Source organism: Lipophrys pholis (genome assembly GCF_963383615.2).
Source record: "Lipophrys pholis genome assembly, chromosome: 7".
Classification (NCBI taxonomy): Eukaryota; Metazoa; Chordata; class Actinopteri; order Blenniiformes; family Blenniidae; genus Lipophrys; species Lipophrys pholis.
The window spans coordinates 10856355-10880907 of NC_137638.1; the positions used below are offsets into that span (position 1 = coordinate 10856355).

The window sequence follows — 24553 nt, forward strand, 5'->3', positions numbered from 1 at the left end:
AACATGTCTTATTGCTACAGAATGACCATTTACACCTCAGAAAGAAACTGTGACATTCCTGTCAACCTATAGGTTGTATTTAATGTTCTGCAGGATGAACCACAGAGAGTTCTACCTGGGGTCACTCACTGGGTCACAACAAAGGTCAAGGTTGTCAACGCAACAGTGTTTGTCACACCTGACTGTGTTACACATTTGAAAGCCTTTTCAAATATATCCCTCTGATGCATGAATCAAGAGGGTTTAGAAAGTCCACTCCAGTTGACTATATCAGTCATTCAACATAAAACATTGTGAACTTACTGTAAACATGAAGAACTCGTGTTTTATTGTGAATATACAAACACATGTCTGTTTTTATGCTTTAAAAAACTTTTCAACAGTTTTAGACTTTTCATCCTTAATCTTACACCTAAAAGGGTCAAACCATGTCCAATAGGAGAAACATTGTGAGTCTCCGCAGTTCTGTAAGGATGCAGGACTGGCATTGCCATGCACTTATACGAGCATGTTAATTTCTGTGACAAAAGCTGACATTTTAGTCTCTGCATGTCCATCTAAACAGCAATAAAGTGTGCAGAGCACAAAAATGTATATTTTAAAAAAAGACCTTATGTATTTAATGACTATTGGTACCTATTACAAATCGCATTGTCACATTATATACATTCAAAGTAATTATATTAAGTGCTGCAAAGCTGTCAAACTTCGCCAAAAATGCCATGTAAAAGTTGAAATTTTACCTCATATGAGTTACTCCAATTAATGTAAAACAAGCCAGAAAAATGCTCAGAATTCATCTCTTGGCAATCTAAGATTCGTTGGCTTCTGGGGGCCTTGAGCGGCCCCCCTCTCCCTCCTGGCCACAAGGGCTTCGGCCCTTCATGCCTTGCTACTGATGACCTGAAATTTCATCCTCAAAGCTTGACATGTCTGCTTAACCCCCCACTCCCTCTGACAAAAGCCTGCCTATGCCCCTGCAATCCCATTTAAAATGCAATTGTTCCACCACAGAAAATTCTCCAAAACAACAGGAAAAAAGTCTGCTGGCCATCTAAATATTTAAAATGCTTTTTTCCAGTGGGAGAGGTTGCTTTGGGCAGATTGGCTTATTGATTAGATGCACTTAAGTTGCCAACATTGCATTTTTTAATGAGACCTTGAACTGTTCCCTGTATTTAACAGGAAATAATGCCCGCTTCACCCATGAATCATTCATAACCCCACAATCCTGTTAGAGCTGAATAAAATAAAATGATATGCTTTAATTTAGACTGAGGTCATCTGATCAAGTAATCTGTGAGTCATTTCAGATACAATATGCATTTCAAAGAAAGTACATGGAGCGAATGTGATTTTTACTTTGCCCCTAAATGAAACAATAAAGAATAAAACCGTACGGAATTGTATCAGTGGACAAGCTAACAGGTTTATGTTGTTTGTCTAACAGTGCAGAAAGGATACTGTGCAGTTTACCAGCTTAATAGCTGCAAACCATAAAACCTACAATGAAATCCCCTGGAACGTAACCCTTTTTTTCAGTGAACTGTTTTAATGTCTCATAGTTGATGTGCGTTTTGTAGTCTCCTTCTCACACAATGAAATCCACCAAAGAAAAAGCACATTCTGCCAATATTTTAGTTTCATGTAAAAGTCTTTGCGTGAATGCATTACCACCACAAATGTGTTGGCTTCTGCCTACAAGCTTCTCCGTGGCTTCAAACGTAACATTTCTCTTGTAAACACTGCTCCCTTGTGGTAATATTTGTGTGTTACAGTTGTGTCGAAAAGTGTTAATGATTTTTTTTTTTCATATTATCTTGGAATAAAATCAAGAAAAATCAATACAACCAAAGAATGAAAATGGACTAAATAATGGCTTCGTTACACTTATTGGTGAATGAAGCGTTTGTAAAAATTACAGAAGCTCGAAGTGAGCGTCTGAGCCCATAGTGCCACATTTCTACCCAAACTGATCCACAGCTTCAGAGGCAATATGGAAATGGATCACTGCTATGTTGTTGAATGACCTGATGAATTGGGCTGCACTGCGGTGTTGAGGTTGCCTCACACTATCAACAACACCCCCTGTTCAAGTCTTGGGAGCTTTCTGCATTGAGTTTGCATGTTCTCCCTGAGCATATGTGGGTTGTTCAGGTGCTCCAGATTTCCTCCCACAGTATACAATCGTGGTTTTAATGTACAGAAGATGGATGTATGGATAATCCTATGACTGTTTATCATGAAATCCGTCTTGAATCAAGAACTACAGTCCAGTCTACCATGTTCCCAGAGACCACCAGAGGTCTCCCCTCTCACACTTGGTTCAGAAATTCCGGCGACATCGCTCACATTCCTTAATTGACAGACATTAGCTCTATTAATTCAAGTGTTATCCTCACTCTCTGTTTCTCACAGAATCAGAGTTATCCAAAGGACATCCAGTTCACTTTGCACGTCACTGAGTGTTGGGGGATCTTTTATAGCACATCACATGAAATATTGAGGAGGACTGTTTTCACCTGGGAGAAGGAATTACTTTGGTATGCAGCTTGCATCACATCAGTACATTTGTGATTTATGCTGCTTCTCCAAATAGGATGATATCACATCGTTTTTGTATTTTGTTTTTTCTAATTTTGTATCTCAGACCATTCTTGTCCATGCTTGTCTTGTTAATGTCATCCCATAGTAGAATTGCTTTTCTAGATCGACATACACTTTCTTATGCACACTGTAAGGGAAGTCATTGCGGATAAAAGAAGATTATAGCATCATGTTCCTGACTGGTGCTGCAGAGTGACCAGTCTTGTAGTGTTCCTTTAAACATGACATAAGCTTCTGTTGCATCACTCTCATGGCATGTTGCCATGAATCTCCCCAAGCAGCACACTGTACAATTAGAAAAGACTGCCCATCTGTTCAGCAAATAGAACCAACAAACTGAGATGACAAATAATTTGACCAATTTTCATCTTTTACCAATTTTTTTTTCTAGCTGTAACAGCTGCACAGAAATCTGTCTTCCATTTTGATACAAGTTACACATATACTGTCATCTGTTGCACATACCGCCATCCTCAACACATACTGTCATGTTGCGTCCTTCATTCATTATGCATTATGTGGTGCATTATGTCAGAGGCTGGCATGTGCTGCTTAAACAGTTGAACACATGAGAAATGCATGTGCAGTCACACAATGGATTTATTAAATTTGATGTTGATCTGAATACTCAGAATACACAACAGGAGATGTTATATACTGTGCTGTTATTCAAATGTCTGTATTTAGTTGGGGGGGGGGCTTGTTTGTTTGTAGCTCTCTGTGCCTAACAAAAGTCACACAGTGGCCACATCCTCTGAGCCTGTGTTTGAAAGGGACCCCTCCCCCCCCCCCCCCTTTCCTGTCTGTTTTCTTTCTTTGTAAAAGTGAGAAGAGATGGATCTCTTGTGATTGGCCCTCTATGAATAAAATATAATTGAATTGGGGTTGCATAGTGATGTAGTGTCCCATCATAGCAAGACGTTTGCTGGTTCTCCCTGTACTTGTTCCCATAAAACACACATTTAAGATTCACCGGTGACACTGAGTTGCCCCGAGGTGTGAATGTGAGTGTGTGTGCTTGTGTGTCTCTGTGTGTTCTGCCCTGTGGTGGACTGGAAACCTGTCCAGCGTGTATCCTGCCCTCGCACATAGTAAGCTAGGATCACTACAGCCCCCACAGACCCTGAACAGGATAGAAGATGGAGGGATGGATAGTGAAGGTGGATGGTCTTATTGCATTTGTGGAATTAACATAAGTACAGTTGTAACTTATTTAATTGCAAGGTTTGCTTATTTAGTTGCAAATCATTATTGCTACAGTGGATTTGTTTTAGTAGTACAGTAAACCACTCCTCCATGGTGAGTTCCAGCCTCCTTCTTTGACACTTCAGATAACTATTGTTATTTACTTTCACAATATTTACAAAAACATCCAGAGGATGATCAGTATACCAACAAAGACAGTTTTGACATTGTGTTCGATTACTTCCACTTTATCACAGTTATTACTCTGTAGATTACTAATAAATACAAAGAGCATGTGAGACCCGTAAATATGAACCGTGGTGATCTGAAAGCTCCCAGGTAAAATGAATAAAAGACGATTTAAACTGAGTATAGCCTTACAGCTGAGACGCCTCCTATGAATGAAAGCAGCCATGTGTTTGGTCACGTGACCGAGCTGCGCGCGCAAACGCGACGTAAGTGACGTAGCGGAGTGGGCTTCGTTTTGGTTTCCTCCACTGACACTGTGATAAAAAAAACTGGAAGTCAGCCGGTGGCAGAGGGGCTGTTTATCCAGGAAAAACTCCTCCAAGCCAGCGGCCCTTGTCGATCGAAGCAGACTCGGTCGTCTGTGGGCTCAGAACTTGGCCTTATAACCAGGAAGAGGGCGAAAGCTGCAGCTTCCAAACCCCCGAAAGGCTGTTCGTTTTTGTTTTTGTTTTCGTTTTCTTTTCTTTTTTTTTTTTTTTAAATAATTTTTGCTGTGGCTGTCGGAAGGCGGGGAATACAAAGCGACGTGTGGTAAATAAAAATCATCACATTTTGGACTCACCGAGGCAATAACGGGATTATTACAAAGCCAGTTCGTGCTGCTGTGGCTGGTCAGCGATAGTACATGGATTATCTGGTGAGTAAACGGCGAAATGCTACAGACTGGCTCCGGTGTTTGGTTCCTATCAGCTGGTTCCTGTGATGTCACTCAGGTGGGCATCTATCAACAGCCAGCACGAGGCGCTTCCACGAAACCACTTTCCCTGCGAGCCACTGTCGTATTGCTGGTTTTTCCTGTGCCAGTGTGTAAAGTCGCTTTCTCTCGCCCGTCAGCTGTGAACTAGTTGTGACTGGTTGACCCACAGACCCCGATCTCATGTGCTCGTGAAAAGACGACAACTAGTCTTAAAGCAACACCCATCTGGAGGCACTGCTGGTGCCAGGAACCTGTTATTTCCCACAAAACTACCTCTGCCGGGGCTGAACATAAAGCAGCAATCAGTGTTGGCTCAGGTTACTTGGAGCCAAGGTGTCCCTCAAAGAGAAAGAGGATAAAGTGGGGAAGGGGGTGGGGGATTTATCTGTGCCCTGATTTCAGGTATCTGCTTCTCACCTCCATCAGGATGGTTTCAGTCGAGGCCTCTGTACCAGCCCTGGGCTGGGACAGTCTGGTTTTTGGGCCTTTGCCCACATTGTAGGAATTGTATGGGTGCTGCTGAAACAGTACAACAATAGGAGAGGAAGCTGTAACTGAACGCTTTGCCTGGGAATTCTTGAAGCAACAGGGGGGAAAAAGTGTACACACATTGTGCTGTCATCTCACATGGAGGGCGACGGAGGGACTGTGTGACATGCAGAGGAACTTGCCCACCCAGTGTTATCAGTTTGTTTATGATGGGTCTCCCAAGATGTGAGACCCTAGAGGAACTTTGAACTCTGGCGTCACTGGGACACTTCTTGAGGAGAGATTACAAAGTCCTAAACGGCGACTGCCACCGGAGCGACTGTACGGTTAATCCCTGGCATGTCTGTGGCTTATGAACTTAGGGACAAATCTTGTGGAAAACAAAAGAGGCAATTTTCTGGAGTTATTCTGTAATCTCTCTTACATGTTAATGGATACTTGTCCGGAGTAAAGTGTAAACCTCAACGCTGTCGCTGCTGCAGGACGGGGCGGCCCTCTTGCATCACATATGGAGTGAAATTGGTATAACCTGAACTTCTTCCTCTGGCTAATCGTTGCAAGAACAGCTGTGCAACAATGTGATCTGATTTTCTACATGTTTAAGGTGTACACGTAGAAGAGAGACACATCTCCCCGCTTAAAGACGTTTCTGTGACAAACAGTTTTGTGTGGAAAGCCCAGCTGTAACTCTGTGGACGCTGGAGCTGACTGCTTGGCCGTCCTCTGAGGTCAGACACTAAAGAGGCAAAGGGCCTCCTTTCCTGCTGTGCAACACTGGAGACTTGGCACAAAACCCTGGCCAAAACTATGTCCCTGTCCCTTCTGTAAATCATTAGGAACATGTTGGTGAAGCTATTAATCACTTCCACTTGCATTATGCTCTGCTCGTGCGTTTATTATAGAGGTTGTAGATCAAGTTTGACCATTAAGCATTGGTAGAATTAACAGAGATGCATTCAGATATATAATCTGCATTTCTGTGTTTAATACTAAGTCTGACAGGAGTTATAACACTGGTGGATGTCATGGATGTGTGGTGTCTGTGGTCTAATCTTTCGGAGGGGGGGGTTCTGTTTCAGCAGGACGCTTGAGCGTGTTGGAGGGACTGAACTTCTGCATGGTCAGCATAGAGTTAAAAAAGGCCACACAAAACTGCAGGGCCGAGAGAGGAATTTAGTGCTCGCCGCTGCCGTGCTGCAACACATTGCACTGGTGCACCGAGTGGCCAAACTCTCGGCCCTAAATTGTTGGTAGACGTCACAAGACAGGCCACGGTGACTGACATCAAAGCGAAGCACTCCAGCATATGAGAACACAAACAGAGCTTTGTTGTTTGTGTTTTTCTTTTCTTTTTTATACAGACACAATCTCTATTCTTCACATGCTTTGCTGTTGTCGATGCTACATCTGTAAAGATAAACATTTTGACCTATAACTATGGTCTACCTCATCTATTAATGGTGCTTAGCTTTAGAGGTGGGCAGACTGAAAGGTAGTTGTATATTTCTTTGGCCTCATTCAACAAACTATTCACATGTGAAGGACTAAACATTGTGGACATATTTTATCGAGTTTAAGTAGTTGGGGTGTGGACATCAGGTATTTGTTAGGCTTTTCTGAAAGCTTTTGTGGAATGTAAATCACCCGAGACTGATTGACAACAGCTGCGAAGCATTGATCTGTATGGAAATGATGGAATGTTCCTTATGCTAATAGGATGGTTCACACATTTACCTGTGTGACTCACATTCAGGAAGTAGCGGGAGAAACAATTAGGAGCTGAAAGGTAAAAGGAGTTGTGTAAAGAAGGATGTTTATTTAGTTGATAATATAACTGCCCTCCCTCGACGTTTCAATCGAAGATTTCATCAAATGTTTTATTGCCTTTTGTTTTTTTAAGTCTGCTACATTTATGTTTACACTGCCTTTAAATCTGAATGTCTAAAGGCTCTTTCAGCCATTTTCACTGTCTTGGTACCCTGCTCAAAAAGGAACACATAATCATCACAGTCAGTCACACTCCTGGGATATCAACCCATCCAGCCAGGATTCACTCAGGCCACGCTGACGTGCACCTGGGTTTTGACAAAAACTGATATTTCCCCTTTGTGTTTACAAAACAATCTTCATTGACATGGACCTGCATATCCATCTGGTTCAGAGCCACTATGAGCATGCCAAACTTGTAGGGGTCAGTGTAGCGAGAAGTATGAAGCCATAATAGCCAATCCGAATCCTTGAAAAAAAACACAACGTCATTAATTGTGACGTAAATACCCGCCTACCCCCCTTTAGATGCAAACAGAGACATAGTTTTTCCAGATCTCCACTGTTGCCGGAGTTTTCAGGAATCCTCATTTGCGGTGACTCGTAGCTGCGTTTATGTATAAATGCAGGGCTCAAACGCAGAGAAATATCACCGTATTTTAAAAATATCCGGACACGCGTGAACCTGGCCTGAGAGGGAATCTGTTTCACTTAGTGTTGTGATAACTGAACAGCCAACAGGTGGAAAGACAACCCCCTATTGAGATTACAAACTGCTGGTTCACTTTAATAAGACGGCAGTTGTGCATCTGGCATCAGTAATTATCAGTTATGTTTTTGAATTAAATAGTTCATGACATGCCTGCTTTCAGTGAGTTTTGGTTAATTTCCCTGTGTATGTTTTAAACTATTAGAATAAATTGCTTATGTAGCAGGTCACAGGGTCTTACCTTGTAGTATTTAAAGGTGACACATAGTCACAGCATTAATTCAAACAAATTAAATGAAACTGATGTGTTTCACCAAAGTATTGATCATTTTCAGAGAGTGCAGTGTTGGATTCACTTTTTCTTTTAATATTGTTTCAGGATTTTCTTAGCTGTTCGGTAAGTGATGAAATGGAGCTGTGCAAATTGCAAATTGTTCCACTGTGCTGCGTCGCTTGTGCAGAGTGGATGTGTGGAAAGCACATTCAGTCTCTGAAAAGGATACTCGGCTTTAGTCTCCAGACGCTCGGGAAATGTTAAATTTTAATCTTTAATGTCCTTTGATAAACGAGTTCTTGTCCATAGCAGAATGAAAAACAGCATCTGAACCAGGCAGAACCATTGTGGAATCAAATGTGGGTAAAATAAGTAACATTTGACAAAAAGTATTAACAGTCTATTTGTATTCTGGGTGTACATATTATTGCAGTCAGTGTATAAACAAATACAGAGAGGAAACAAAAGTTCATTGACTAAAACTTATCTTAAAATTCATAATAAACCTAAACATTAAGGGGAAATGTGTCATGGCTGTTTGGTGATCTGGTGGTTCATGGGGATGTAGAGTATTGACCTCAAAGACCCCTTGAAATGAAAAATGAGTTTTACCAGGTTTTGTCTCGTGTCAGTCGACTTGCTGTTTATTTTCTTATTGATCTGGATCAGGGTTCTACAATCCTTATGACCAAAAGAGCTGTTTTTGTCACGTTAATCATCTGAAATGAAGCAAAAGCAAAATATTGAGAAAGTTCGATGTTGGATTCATGACATTTCATAGTTACAATTTAGATATATTTTTTTGAAGTTGTTTGTTTTGAGTTGTAGCCAATTATATTAAATGTTCCTCATTTTTTTCTGCTTTAGTCATTTTAATTATTTTAGCCATTTTAGCTATTTTTATCTATTTATAGCGACTGGCTGGAACAGCTTTAGCTATATGAGCGCTTATTTTACTGTCACCATTTTATCAGTTTTTCCTGTTTTTTTTTGTTTGTAGTTTTGGTTATTCTATCCCTTTTTAACAATCCTCGTTGTTTTAGCTCTTTTGCCTCTTTTTACTGTTTTTATTCAGGAGATTAGACCATTTTTGAAAAACGGTGTGGTGTGCAAATAAAATAAAAACAACTACATAGAATTTTCAGTAAGTTTCAGAAAAGACTGGACCAAATATTGTCAGCTCACAATGTTTGAAACCAAACCAGTGTGTCCTGGAAGAAGTGAAAGCTTGAAATGCTCAGTGTGGATGGACTGGGTGTGGAGGGACTGGGTGTGGACGGACTCAGTGTGGATGGACTAGGTTTGGATGGACTGGGTGTGGTTGGACTAGGTGTGGTTGGACTCGATGTGGATGGACTGGGTGTGGAGGGACTCGGTGTGGATAGACTGGGTGTGGAGGTACTGGGTGTGGTTGGACTGGGTGTGGATGGACTGGGTGTGGTTGGACTGGGTGTGGTTGGACTCGATGTGGATGGACTGGGTGTGGAGGGACTGGGTGTGGATGGACTGGGTGTAGATGGACTGGGTGTGGAGGGACTGGGTGTGGATGGACTGGGTGTAGATGGACTGGGTGTGGATGGATTGGGTGTGGATGGACTGGGTGTGGAGGGACTGGGTGTGGATGGACTGGGTGTGGAGGGACTGGGTGTAGATGGACTGGGTGTGGAGGGACTGGGTGTGGAGGGACTGGGTGTGGTTTCGGCAAAGCTATGTATTCACAAGTGCCAGACACAAGTGAAGAAATTGGGAAACGTTTTATTGGACTTCATTCCTCAAACTTTATGATTTTGCATGTAGATTTTCAATCATGCCACTTTAGACGATGTCAATTTGTCCACTTGTGGGTCTCCACTTTTATTAAGGTCCGCAAAAAAACTTTCCCACGTGTTGCAGTCCAATGTTTCTTTCTTCTTTTACGTAAAAGAACATTTTGAAGAGGTGCAATGTCTTACTTTCACGCTGGAGTCGTTTGTCCTTAATTGTGCTTAAATTGTGAAATCCCCTTTGATAATTGTCATTAGGTTGAAAGCAATTCACTGCATAATTTATCTTGCTTATGGGAGTAATTAGCACAGAAGATGTGGACGCTCTTTCCTCAAGAATGTAGCTGAGTGCAACACACAGCACTTTTGGATCAAACCTGTGTGATATTCATGCCAACATTAGGATCACACCTCTGTGAAATAAATCGGAGCCCGCATGTGTTTGGGATGACAAACTGTTTAAGAGCAGATCGGCCCAAGGACACGCAGCAGGCTATGGCAGCTTGACGTCTCACAACCTCAGCTCAGATGAAACGAGCCGTTTGGAAGTTGAATGGATGTAACGTGTTGCCATATAGGAAATAAAGCTCACGTTCCGTTTCCTCGGCTTCGTCCACTGTCTAAGTACGTTGCGCACAGCTGTGCTGCTGGCAGACGTCTCCACAGGAGTCTTTTCTGATGCAAACACAAAAGTGACCAACCGTATCAGATAAGAGCGCCAACAATATCAGGAACTATCTCAACTGTGTGTATACCTTTTTTTATTCGGTGAATGGACATCGGGCTACTCATTGACTTAATCCACTTGTGAAATCAGGTTCACTCCAAGTACTCTTTGAATGGATTTGCATTGATTTCAGTTACATAAAGCTCAAGTCCAGATAGCTACAGTTCATTCAATTAGTTCGTTATTTTTTATTTTAAGTAAAAAAAATCCCCATCTGCTACGCCATGATACATTTTTGTTAGTTTGGTGCAACATCACAGCTGTTGATAAAGACAATGTAGTTTCATAATGCATTGAGCATGGAATCATTTTCTATTGACGTTCATGTGAGAGGATGCTGCATTGCTCTGATGAGTTGTTAATGGACCCTTTTCATTTGTGTTTATTGCGTTTCACTCCCTTAGAGTTCAGTGCAGCCTTCAGAGCCTCTTTTTTTTTTTTTTTTTTTTCACAAGAGAAATACCAAGTTTCTGTGGGAGATCTCTCATCAGTGGTATATTTTTTATATTGGAATTGTGTTTGAGAAGGAAGGAATCCACAAAGCAACAAACAAGCAAAGATTGAAAATCAGTTTTTATGCTGTCTCAGCAGTTTAGACTTCCAGGGAATCTCATCGACCTGCAGTCAGGCTGGACTGTATGAGGTTACATGCTGTTGTATGAGAGCGTCATTCGATTTCCCCATTCTAATGGGTTTTTTTTTTTCTTTCTTACTTTCTTATAGTTTTTTTTTTTTTTTTTTAGCTCAAAAGCAATAGGGCATAAATTATAGGTTGCATTTTAACTTGCTTGTTTAGAAATAAGAAAATGACACGAATACAAGCTTCAGTTCTGGTGTGACAATATGGTGACCACTCTGCTGTTTCCCTGTGCTGAAAACCTGAAGGAAGGAAGGGTTATAAATTAGATAAACTATCAGTTTCTTCATTCAGTGGGTTTTTTTGGGGAGGGGGATATTATATAACAGACAATGAGAGCATTTTTTCTGACCGAAATTCTAAAATAATTGGTTTCACATTATGAGAAGACACATTTTCATTAAAAGTTATAGCAAGCTATAATTGTGCTGTATCTTTGTGGCATTAGTGGTAGTAGTACTCAGTTAATACTGTTATTTCCTACTGAGGTCTTTCAGTAGAATAGATTACACAGTAAATTTATCAGTTTATTTAAAAAAAAAAAAAGTAAACTGAAGTTTTTGATCTTAATGTTTAATTGAATTATTTGCCTTTATTAGTTGTTGTTTTTTAACCATTATGTATTTTTCAATGTCTCTCGAGCAGACACATTATTTTATATTGCTTATCTATTTTATTTGAACTTATTTATTTACCATTGATTCAATTAGATTTATTTTTCTTACAATGGTGTTTCCCCAGTTCCTATTTTTATTTTATTTTTATGAATACTGTTGTTATTTTACTTTTGTGTTCCAAAGTCTTCATTCATCGAGCATGTGGGTGTGGGAGTGTATTGTTTGGCTGTTTGTATTGTGTGAAGCTCTTTGTCTTGTATTTTCTTGTATTTAAAGAGCTTCATAAATACATTCTGCTTGATTGACGTCTGGAGTTGAATAGAGCCTATAAAAGCTTCTGTCGGTATAAACCGGACAAGAAGTTTAGTTTCCTGGGAGCTACACTTAAAATGTGGCATTTTTCTCAAGCTTTGAACCAGTTTGACATCAACACTACTTGACAGTCAGTTCACAAGTATCTGATTACGAACAGGCAAATACTATACATAAAAATAATTTCAGTAGGCGAATGGCAGCGACTATGCTGAGACAGCCGAGCTGGCCAGAGCAGAGTCTATTTTAGCGTGACTCACATTTCTCCGTCAACAGACTTCCGACAAAACGTCCCAGAACATTTATTGCAATCCCCACGACCGCCGCGAGCTCAAGTGGTCGAATCCTTTCATCCGCCTCTTCACACAGACATCGCTGGTGTTCATACTTCATAAAGCGCTGCGTACAGTATGGACACAGTGTGTGTGGGCGAGTAATGGTGACTAATCCAATTTGCTGTCTTATTCTGGATCCCGAGTTGTCAGTCAGCCCTTAATCTCAGTGAGGAAGAGAGATCCTTCACAAAGTAATCTGAAGCTTGTGTGTGTCTGATGATCCCTGTGGTGATAGTTGTTTTATTTTATTTTTTTCTCCTTTCTTTGAATGAATAAAAACACGGCAGCCTGTTGATGCTGCTCGCCCTGTGAATCTCAAGTTTAAAAGCAGACTTGACTTGCCGATATGGACTGTGACGTGGTGAAGGAGACGTCCTCGTGTTTTCGACTCGGCTCTGTTGTGCCCGGCTCCTTGTGATCCTCCTCTATCCATTCACTCACTCCAGAGGATTGGCTTGTTTGTTGCCGGGGGTTACGCTTGTTGTTGAGCACAATGTCGGAGCACATGCAGCTCTCCCTCGCGTTGTGCAGGATTGGGCTTTATACGGTAAGAAAACTGCACACGCGCGGCTCTTTTTTTGCTGTTGAGCAAACATAGGGTGCTGTTGTGTGTCCGTGCGTGAGACGAGACACTGTTACTTTCGCCATTGTTTAACCTGACCGGTGTTTTGAAACACATGACACTGACAAACCGGCAGCGGCTGCTGCTTCACTGCTTGGCTGGTCACTGAGCGAAGAGGAAGGTCTGTTTCCCATAAAAGGTTTATAACATTTTGTTAAGGTGGATCTAAGATAGATTACAGTCCCTCTTTTTTTTTTTTCTTTTTTTTTTTCTGCAGCTCCTAGCAACTGGCTTCAGGCAGTTTAAATGCATCATAGTTATGAATTGAGGCCGAACTGGTAACATTATCCAACTTGTTTTTGTTTGTATTGTGTCAGAAGAAAATTTATTTACATGAATGAACAAAAACGATGTGTAATAATAATAATAGTGCCATGTTTATGACATATTAATTAGTTGTATTTTAACCAAGGCTGATGACTCATGTTGTGTATTGTCAGGTCTCTCCTGTTATTCCCTGACCAGCTGGTGAAGCTTTTTCAGTGTGCATCAACGGAGGCTCCTTTTGAAATCCAAGCGTTAAACAGTGAGCTTTCTGTTTTGTATATAATACACATTTAGTGATCTATTTCATCCTTGGCTCATTGTGTCAATCCTGCATGAATTAAATGAGCAGAAATGCAGCAGGTGGATGTTGAATTGATTAGAATTTGAAGTAAGAGCAATGGTTGGGAATGCTGCTGTGTGACGTTTGGCAGGCTCCATTCAAAGAGCCTTTCTTTTTTTTCCAAGAAAGCATCAACCAGTCGATTGTCTCATGGCTCCTGTGAGGCATCACCCTCTGATTGCCTGCGAGACCAGCAGTCAACGTACCGCTGCTTGATTCTCTGGGGAACAGCTCTGTTGCCTGTGTATTTAGACAGAATTCTATTGTGCTGTAGAATAAGTTGACCCTTTGACATCCTCACTAAAAACAAACCAAAAATGTTTTCTTTTACATTTTTTAATCCATTTGAAAAAAACAAAACAAAAAACTTTATTTCATTATATATATGAAAATTAGAATCAGCCCGTACCAGTTATATAGAGGAAGTTGATAAAAGTGTTGACTGAATGGTAGAAATGGTTGAATCAGGTAGATTGGACTTCCACAAAAGCTTCTGTGAGAAATAGTGACATTAAATTAGCTCTACCAAATGACTTTATGGTATTAATTTGGGTTCATGGAGGTCTATGAACGAGACTGCCACTTCGTGCTGTGATGTGTTACATAATACAGTGATTTCAGGACCTTCCTGATAAATGTCCACAAAAATGACAACAAACATAATATTTTTGTCAGTAACTAAAATAAATACACACATTGTGTGTGGCTAAGCTGTACTCCGCTTGGTGTTTTTTTATTTTTTATTTTTGAGTAAATTCAGTCTCATTGAGCAAGCCCCCATCACACATGTGTCTGTAGTCTGAAAGTAATAGATTTAAATGTGCTGATACTGAGTATGTATGAATGCGGCTCAGTATACAGTAACTATATGGCTGCCTTATGGATGTTCGGAGGTGTGATTCTCTTTATTGGCTTCCCTTTCGCTGAGATTGAAACCCCTGCTGAGTCGCCATAATATCCCGCACAGTGCCGTGCATGTGGGATTCTGTGCTGCACCAGTGCTGTGAGATGTTCTCACTTCTGTTGAAAGGCCAGACTGCGACGCAGATGAGCTGCGAGGGAAAGAAATCCCAAACCTTCAGCCGTCGGTGACAGACATTTGATCTCGACGGGGCTGGTGGTGCTGACGGAGTGGAAATCAAGACACGCCTTGACTTTATTTTCTTCTTTGTCTTTCTTCGTTCAGGGCAAACGTTATGTCATCCACCCGCAACACACTTAATCTGTTTACTGCAGCTCTCAGCTGTATCTGTATGAACAAAAGACACATGTTATACCTGGGTATAATATCTTTTCCTGCTAAACTTTACAAAATAAGAGAGTGGAGAGTGACACTTTTCTTTTCCCCAGGCTGTATTATTACAATCTTATTAATCCATACTGTACAGTACTGCTATTGCTTGCATTTTATATTCGCCAGCCACGCAGTTTTTATCTCGCTTGGTCAGGTGGAACATCAGCAACATGTTCCCCAGAATTCCATGTAATCCTGCAGTGCTCTGGGATTGAAACCTGGGTTTGTGGAGGTTTGTGTGACGTGTACTCACATCTCTGACGAAGTGAGCCTCTTGTGTTCTTGTCAAAATTTGTTCTCACTCAATATTGTTTTCCACCTCTCGCTTCTTTTCCGCTGGCTATTTTTATTATTATTGTTTTTTTTTTAACTTATTAAGTCAAATACAAAAAAATGTAGAATGGCAAAGCATCACACACAACAAAAGTCATTTTCATTGCTTATGCGAGTGATGAATTAATCATGTTTTAACTGACAGAAATTGAAGCTCATGATGAGTCTTTTGAGATGTGAAATGTTTAGAGAAAAAGTGTTTAGAATTGACCACACAGTGCCTGAAGAGGCCATGATTGATGCGCGCTTCGTGCAAATCTAACCAGATGCTTGAGTGAGGACTTGGTTTCTTTTACTTCTTGTGTAATAATGTCAATCATGCCATATGTTTTTTTGTTTTTCATTGATTGAGTATTTCTGTCAAAGTTCCCGTGACCACGCGCCGAGGGCGTCATACCTGCAACCATTAAGGTTCTAAGTGATCTTATTAGGCAGCTACTGGTCATCTCATTATGCTATTAATGGACTGGAAAAATGGCACCCTGACTGTCGTGCTGGCTCCAGCCTCCGGGCATCATCCACACCAGAGTGTGAAGGCTGCTTCAAGCTTAATTTGGAAAGAAACCGCCGAGCGTGCACGGTGTGAAATGACCTACCTGAAGATAACGTAAACGTTGTAGCTCAGTGCGGCTTAATGGCACACGACCCTAAAACTCGAATCAGCCACATTGATGGTTGTACTTTAGTTAAACAACTAAAAACTGAACCAAAGCTCGAGAGAAACCTATTGTAACACTTCTTTTTTTTTATTGGACAGCAGTAAGAGACAGAAAAGACCTGTTTATTTTGAGGCAATTCAATTTGGATTAAAGCATAAATAATTATTTTCAAATGTTTTTTTTTTTTTAAGTTCAATAAATGCATTCATTTCAATTCAAATCCCAACATTCAGTTTAGATTAACTTTGATGCAGCAGCAGCAGTTTCACACGCTACAACTTGTGCCGCTGTGTATCAGGAACTTGTTTCCACTCTATTAATACCACTGAATTTAACCAAAACAACAGAAACGTGATCTTTTTTTTTTCTTTTTTTTTTTGTATAAAAGATCAGCTGGTGTATTTGGCGGTGGTGGCCCGGAGGCTAGAGAAGCGGGACTTAGGATCAGGAGTTTGAATCCCACAGCTGACAGGTCATCACTGTTGAGCCCTTTTACCTCCATCAGCTCCCTGGAACGTCGTAATGTGGCTGCACCTCCGCAACAGAGAAATAGGATCTGTCACTGCATAAAAGAAGGGATTTTGTCAATGAAGTATGATTAGTTATTTAGTTACACTCACTTTTCTCGTCTGAATAATAGCTGTGAGGAACATGCTATTGATGATAAATTTGTGCAATTTCAAAAACACATTTTCATCATTTTAGTGCATCTGCCACCACAGTGGTAACACCTGCATCACCTCATTATGAAAAACATATGTGTTGTCTGCTTCTCCTGTTGTCTGAGTCATCCTATTAATCTTTATAAATCTTTGTACAACATGGCATGTGTGTTTTACACACAGGCACACACTCAGTATTATAGATAAACTGCTCATTACCCTAATAACAAAAGTACTTGTTTTGAACATTAGACAATGCCACTGTGTGTTTCTCATATGTTCACCATGTGTTTGGTGAAAGAACCACATCACTTATAATTTAACCTGACCAGATACTAGCCAACAGTGGTACACGGCATATTTTTCTTACTCTGATAAGTTCTTCTTTCTTAAGAACTTCAACAACATTTTAACAGGTTTGCGTTGCAGCTTAAGAGTGTGTCGCTGTCATTTGTTTTTTTTATGAATATATAACCCCCGAGGGGACCGGCTGAAAGACAAAGAAGAAGTTCTTGAATATATAACTGGCACACATAGCCCGATGGCTTCAAAGTTCAGATGACCCTCTGCTGAGAGCGAAGTGTGGAAAACACTAATAATTGACATAAAACGGTGAGCCTTTAATTTGCAAAGCAGTTTGTTTTCACGCTTTTAAAAACAACAAGCAGCCTTGAGACTTCTTTCTTAACTTGTTAAGTTTCAAAAAGTGACTCAAGTAAGTCTGCAACTGTGTTGAAACTTCACTTGAGAAATAAAATGCTGCACAGTGCAATGATGCAATTGAATTAGGCTTATCATTCAGCAAATCTTCAGCGAGACAGTAATGGCTCAAATATCACTTTAATGGCATCCGTGCATCTTTCCATCTGTCCTGCTATAGTCAACTACAGTGCTGGAGCCAATCCCAGCTGACTATGAAGAAGGAAATGGGGGAAGCCTCTACAGGCCACTGGTCCGTCAGTTCAGAGACAGACTATACGTATAACACACTCACATTCACTTCTTCTGCACATGTGCGAGTAGATGGACAACGACAGTGTTTTCCTCCAGAGTGTCATGAGTCCCAGTTCATATCCTCCCGGGACTCGGTAGTTTTATAGTTGAGAGTCACCCGGAATAGCGATCCAACATTGGCTGTCCAAATGAACGTTGCGTACTCACCATTGGTATTGTTTTTAGTGTATGGTTTTCTGCGTATGTGTGTGGTTTCAGTCCAAAAACGCTGCCAACTTGTGGCCTGGCATGCTAGCTACATCGTTTCCAGCATTTTCTGCCATTTGTGCGTAAACAGACATTGTTACCGAACGCGAAGCTTTTCTGGAACGAAAAGACGAAAATGATGCGTTTTCACCTGAAACATCATCTTAGAAATGGGGTCAAATATGCATATAAATAGAGTTGCTGCCCTTAAACAACGTCTTTGTTTGTCATTTACACACTTCAGGTCAGGGTTCACCAGAATGGCGCGTGCAGACAGCTGGTAGCCCTCAGGCCTTGTTGTAGGAATCACAGTGAGTAAACATAAACAACATGTGAGTTATTGAATTTTTCTAACAACTGTCACCGAAATGGTGATTTGTGCGAAAATGTAACAGATGTGGTTGCAAACGAAATTCTACAAACTTGCCACTTGATTTGAAACTATCAAGAAAGATATTTACCAGATAATCAAGAGACATGGTTCATTGACGTGAAACAAATTGAGACAAAGAAAAATAATAGTTTCCTCCTATCGTAAATAATTATTGATACTGAATAATCTTTGTGAATAAGTATGAAGCATGTAACTCCATTATTCAGGAACGGTGTTAACAAGTACCTCTTCCATTACTTGACACCCTTGAAGTAGCCCTGAGAGGTTGACTGTTTACTGTCTGACAGCTGTTTCTCTCTCACATCGAATCTCAATCAGCTTCTTGTCACTCAGACCCTCAAAACCTTAACAGAGCTAAGAGTAATGACTCTGTCGTGGCTAATCACGTCCCTGAGAAATCAACAATAAACTGTGGCAATACTCATAAACACACTGTGGATGTGACACTTTTTGTCAATGTCAAACTAATTCAACCGAAAATGACCTATTTCTGAGGGAAATCCTAATGGCCATCACTTCACTTGTGTTTACAGTCATACAACAAAGTCATCCTGTTTGCATGAAAAGGTATTTTTTTGTAGCTTTTTCATTGTGGGATACCTCAGAAGCTGAGTGTAATTCATTCACCCTGTCAGGACTTTGTGTTGCTCTTCATAATATATCACACTATATCAGCATGTCAACTTTAAATGCTCCATGCTTCTGATTAGAGTCTCTTGAATCTCTAATTAATTTGCCAGATAAAGTGTACAATAAAACAGTAGTTGCTAAAGAAATCCCTTTTTGTTTTTAATCACATTGAGCCTTTTTTCTTTAGTAAATGCTTTCTTTCAGCTCATATACTCTTTCTAGAATTCAGTTCGCTAAGCCCTTGGGACTCATCATTTTCATTCCGTTATTGTTTTTGTGAAAGCTATTATGTCACAGAACGTTTTTTTCAGAGTAAATAAACCCTCCTTCCCATAGTCTGTGAGCCGCATACACTTAGAACTGACTTCCCTCCTTTTAAAAGGCAGGATGGGAGCAGCTATTGCCCCATCCTGGGCCATGAATATCCCACACTTCAAAATAACCCCGGGACCCGATGAAATGATGACCGACGTCCACCAACTATTGAGGACCGCTTCCTACGACCGGGCTACCGGCCCCTACCGGTTGCGTCAAGGACATTTTGGGAAGGAATTTGGCTCAGGTCATTTGGGAAACGACAAAGAAAAACTTCCTGTATGAGATATATTGGTTGACAGAGCAGCGCAATACCTCGGACTGCTTTGTTTAGCAACCAAGAACTCAGAGTTCATTTCCAGAGCCTCCGCTCTGCACGGATTATGCACTAACCACTGTCCAGTTGTTTCTGAGATGCAATTATGCGCCGTGAAAATCTTCCAACTCTTAGCAGCCAACAAAAGTTGGATTTTGGAGCTCCAATAAAACAGAGCATTGCTCACTTTGCATCTGTTGCTGTTAGAGACGTTCCCGGAGACTAATTTCTCGGTTGATTATAATAAAATATTAATTAACATGGTATTTGCTCAACGTCTTTACTCCACATCTGTTCCAGGAGACGTTTTCCTGCACCAGAGTACACTTGTTTGGTTCGTACCAGAGTGCAGAGAAGCTTTTCCACTTGCACAAACGAATCAGACTGTCTGAGAACGTGAACTCTGCTCCTGATTGAGCTCGTGTGAAAGCATTCTAAGTCTAGTCGACTCGTCTGAAAACGAAAGTTTGAAAACTCCTGAAGCACGGACACTTTGCATCGAGCAGCATTTCATTTTGCATCACTGCACTGTGTATTCACGTTCAACATATATTTATTTTCACACTTGATGAAGTCTTTACCTTGAACGAAGTTAAGTGGAAGCGTACGTTACACGTTCGTTGTGATGAGCTGTGTCATTTTCTCAGACCTTAAGGTCAGATTGGCCTGAGTGGAGCGGCCAGATAACACCGCGATAGCAGCTCTGTGTACGGTAATAGCTAAATGTTTTGATTGTGAAGGCACTCGGACAGTTTTTGACCTGCACAGTCTACATGCTGCCTTGTTTTTATTTTAAACATGACAGGACCAGGATGGTGTTTGTTGGGAGGATGTTTCTTCATTTCTAATTACTCCATTTGATTTTATACTGCGTGGAGGGGAACCGTTGTGGCAGGTGGCCGCATGATAACAGTGAGTTGCACCTGAATAAAACGATAGCCAATTTAGCCAACTATGCGTTTTCTGTATTTAGGCAGTCTTCACATTCTGCAAGTTTTTTTTCATTGTTTGTTTTTAAAGTGATGGGCAACAAATCTAGTGACTTTTACTGGTGTTTTTGGAAACGTTTAGGGAATTTTTCATGAAAAGCAATTAACGCTCTAACATTTTTCAACGTGTTATAGCTACAGCTGTGAGATCCTCTCCATCCCAGGCACTCACACATGAACTGATCTGTGCAAAAGTGCCACTGGCTGAGTTGAAATTGTTACATTAAAAGACAAGAAATGATAAAATAAAGTTCCCATGACAGGCTTCCGTTCTGCAGAAGCGTCTAGCAATTTTTCATTACAGCCAAAATAGTACAATTCAAATGATTGGAATGACTGTTTTATTGTATTCGGCAGAGTTTTGTCTTGAATGATCTTCCACAGTGCAGATTGGTCATGACAAGTCACTGTGCTGTTGCTTTGAGGAAATTCAGTTATTTGTTGATCTTTTTCAATTGCATTAATGTCTTCTGTTGGTCTGTATTTTCTGAGGCCTCCCTTACAATGCTCTTGAATCTGGACCTTCACTCCGCAGGCTTTTGTTGGGTGACGCCTTTCCGCGTCGCTCTATTACACAAAAGTCTTTGTGCCCCTGACACTACGAGGACGCATCTTCACACCGAGCGCTGAGCCCGGAGCAACTATTTTAATATGCTTATCCACAAGACATTGTAATACATAAGTGGGCTGTAAATTCTTTCGTTAATCCAGGCCAGAGGGCCCCTTCCTTTTTACTGGTAGTTTTTGGGGTGCCAGTCATGGTGACAAACCAAGTGGATTCAAAAATGTGCAAACACAGACACTTTGGAAGCAGTAATGAGTAGTTTGTGTTGTCATTTTTAATTATTATTATTATTATTTTTTTAGATAAATCCAATTGATTTCACTCCAGATTGTATGAGTGAGTTTAGGTTATCTAAAGCAACTGCTCTGGCAATTAGAACTATGAACTATGACACTGAAAGCAATAGGATCAATGGAAAGACAAGTTTCTCGTGGCTATCGAGTTTTTGGTTCAGCCCGTGGTGCTGGTGAATGGCAGCTCAAGTCACAAACACCTTCATGTGTGACATTTTTCAGCTTCCCCTTTCTGCTTCTCTCGTATCTTAAAAACAGTGGACCCAGAAGAATGCTATAGAAATGTGCTCCACCCTGTGAGAATATTAAGTGTATTGGTGTGACATCTGATTCTTTACGCACAATCTGTGAGCATGACAATGACACTCATGCTATTCCTTTATTTATCTTTTTTTCTTTTATTGTCTATCTGAAAGCAGCACAAGCTGACATTTGAAGTAATTACCCTTTACATGGAAGAGCACAGAAGATGGTAATCGCTGCTGTAAGCCTGCATAATAAATATTAAGAAAAGCGTTGCAGAAAGTGACATACAAGACGGACTAGTCTTTCTCTGTTGTGTCGACTGATGGTATCATCTCTGTGTTCAGTATTCAAAATCTTCTAAACCCTTGAAGCAAACTCTTATCCTGTGTGCAGTTTGCCTTCACAGTACGTGGCGGAGCGGGAGGCTATGGTACGGCAAAGCGCAACCAGGCCCCACTCTGTCGCACGGTCCCACCACACAAAGTACGGTTATAATGTAGGCGGGGTTGTGAACTACGCGGGGACGCGTCGAGCAAAGAACACGAAAGCGGCCGTCCGAGTCGTGACACAGCACAAACATTCGCTGAAGCTCCTCCTCCTGTTACTGAGAGGAGCGTCTGCACCTCGTTGAAAGACCGCGATGTTGTGTTGTGTTGTGCGCCGAATGTTTCAATAAACCCAGTTGACAAAACAACCAGTGAACGCAAAGCGGCGTTTGTAAACAACACTGGGAGGGTTAGGGTTCCTCAGTGCTAGGTACCTCAACGGAGGGGTGGCGGAAAATCGTAGCCGGTGGTCGCGGTTTCTTTCCGTACCACCCACAACTTTTTCAGTCGGACCACGCAAAAACCCCTCCCATCCCGTCCCGCGACCTCCCCGCACAGAAAGTGTGGTGGAACCGCGGCTTGATGGTCACATGGGATCGACTCCAGGACTTCAGTTGAAAGAAGCGTTGTAGAGGATGGATACACTGGTTCACACTTTATTCTTCATTCTCCCTCATGGCAGCAGTTAATAGAGACTTCCGGTGCAGTCATAGAGCCTGGACCGGTTTCATTGTCAGAAACCCACTGGCTGCAGTCTCTGAGGGACGTCTAATTATGAGAGCGGAGTTCCGTGCTCCATTTACTATTTCTGATGGCTCTATTTAGCAGCAGCATATTTCTCGTTGTTAAGCAGCGGCAATCAAATTAGTCACTGTTACCACAGATGAAATCAGGTCATTGGAATATTTTATTTATTTTTTTAACATTTTCTGAGCTGGAGATTCTGTGTTTGTCTGTTTGACCTGTGGAATGAAAATGCGAAATATCACTTGTCGCTAAACAAATGCTTTGTCCATCAGGCCCATCCCACTCTCATGTAATCCTCTTTGAGAAGAATGATGAGATGCACCCAGGAGAAAGGCATTCCTCCACCACTTTCTTTCATTGAGCATCAATGTTTTTGACCCTTATGTTTAGGATGTGACTTTTATACCTGCGTAATTTGTGCAAATATGTGTACATGAGAGTAGATTCTTCAAATAACCTAAAGCGCTGTCTTGCGCTGTTTTAAAGTTTTTTAAGGCACTTATATTTATACGTTTCATGTTTTAAACATTTAACTTCTACTAAATGTGTAAATGATCCAAATAGTGCGATGAAGGGTATTCGGTTTATTATAATTTTTTTAAGCAAACAAAAAAAAAAAGAAAAGAAGATTTCAGCACTAAGTATCAACAAATTTTTGTGCAGAGCATGCTATGTAGGTCATTAACGTGTATTAGTGGTGAAGCTATTTGTGTGCGTCACTGCATAGGTCAAGTGATGTCACATCATCACTCTTCTTTCATAATCTCCTGTAATTTCGTGCTTCTGAAATAACACACGTTCAGTCTGGGTGCATGTGCATCGAAGATTGATCTCAGGTCCAAAAATAAGCTTCCAAACTAGTTCCAGTTCCAGATTTTATATTTAAATCACATTTACACAGCTGTGTGGTGGAATTGGGGGGGTTACCAGGCTTGTGTGGACATGGTTGGTATGGTTGGCTGAGATGGTGGTTTAAATGAAGATCAATGGCGCCCTCTATTGGCGCACAGTGTAAACGTCCTCATGTACCATTTCTACTTGATATAATATATAGAAACGAATTTGACTGACCAATACAACACATATTTCAGAGTTTCTATCTTTCAGGTCTTTATATTGGATTCATTTCTCTCTGGATTTCTGTAGAAGATTTGACACTATTTATAGAACATTACTGTTTGACTATATACTATATTATATGCAGAAAAGTGCTATATCTAATTGTTTAGTTTGAAAGAGATACAGGGATACTGAAGTTATTGAATGTACTCACTTGCCCTTTAAAGAGTTAACATGAAAGGAATCAACTTAAGGGTTTAACCTGTGAACTTGAAGACACACCTGCAGGCTGTCCGGATGCACAATTAATTCTCCATGATCACTTCCTTCTGCCTGCGATTCCAAACAAAATGGTAAAAGGCACCATCACATAAAGAATAATATAGATTTTAAAGTAACTTATTTACTGCTAGAGTTATGCTTACCTAGATTTGTTTCTCTTTGTTAAAAGCACCTCGAAATGACGGTGTTGTATGTGGTGCTATATAAATAAGGTTAAATAGAATTGAATTGAATAGACGAGGTAATTTTATGATGTTTTTGAGCATTTAATCGTTTTCACTTTTTGCTGTGTTAATTTAGTTAGAACTAATAACTGTCAGTAGGCTGGACAGAATTGTAAAAAGTATGTTCAACTGATTGACATTAACACACTGCATTTAGGCATTACAACTTCAATTTCTGACATTAATGGAATTAATGTTACCATGGTGCAAATAGCAATTAGGTGCAAAGTTAACAGTGTTTTCATGTGCTTTTTTAATGTATGTTTTTGTAGCTAAAACTAAAGTAAAATGTGTTTTTAACTTGGAAAAAAGCATGACAATAGGCTCAATGGATTAACAGTTATTTTGATTTTGCGACGACTCCATAAGGTTGCAACAAGTCACGCCACTGAAATCAAGATATGTTTAAATCACATTTACGT

At 40.6% G+C, this 24553-nt stretch overlaps 1 protein-coding gene across 1 annotated transcript in view; it reads left to right on the forward strand.

The window, feature by feature from the left end:
• Positions 1-4256: 4256 nt before the first annotated feature.
• LOC308111696 (ADP-ribosylation factor-like protein 15) overlaps positions 4257-24553 on the forward strand; it is a 95771-nt gene continuing 75474 nt past the window's right edge. The window contains exon 1 of the mRNA XM_080466690.1: positions 4257-4678. Coding sequence (XP_080322816.1) covers positions 4667-4678 — 12 coding nt within the window. The 5' untranslated portion in view covers positions 4257-4666. The remainder of the gene's footprint in view (positions 4679-24553) is intronic.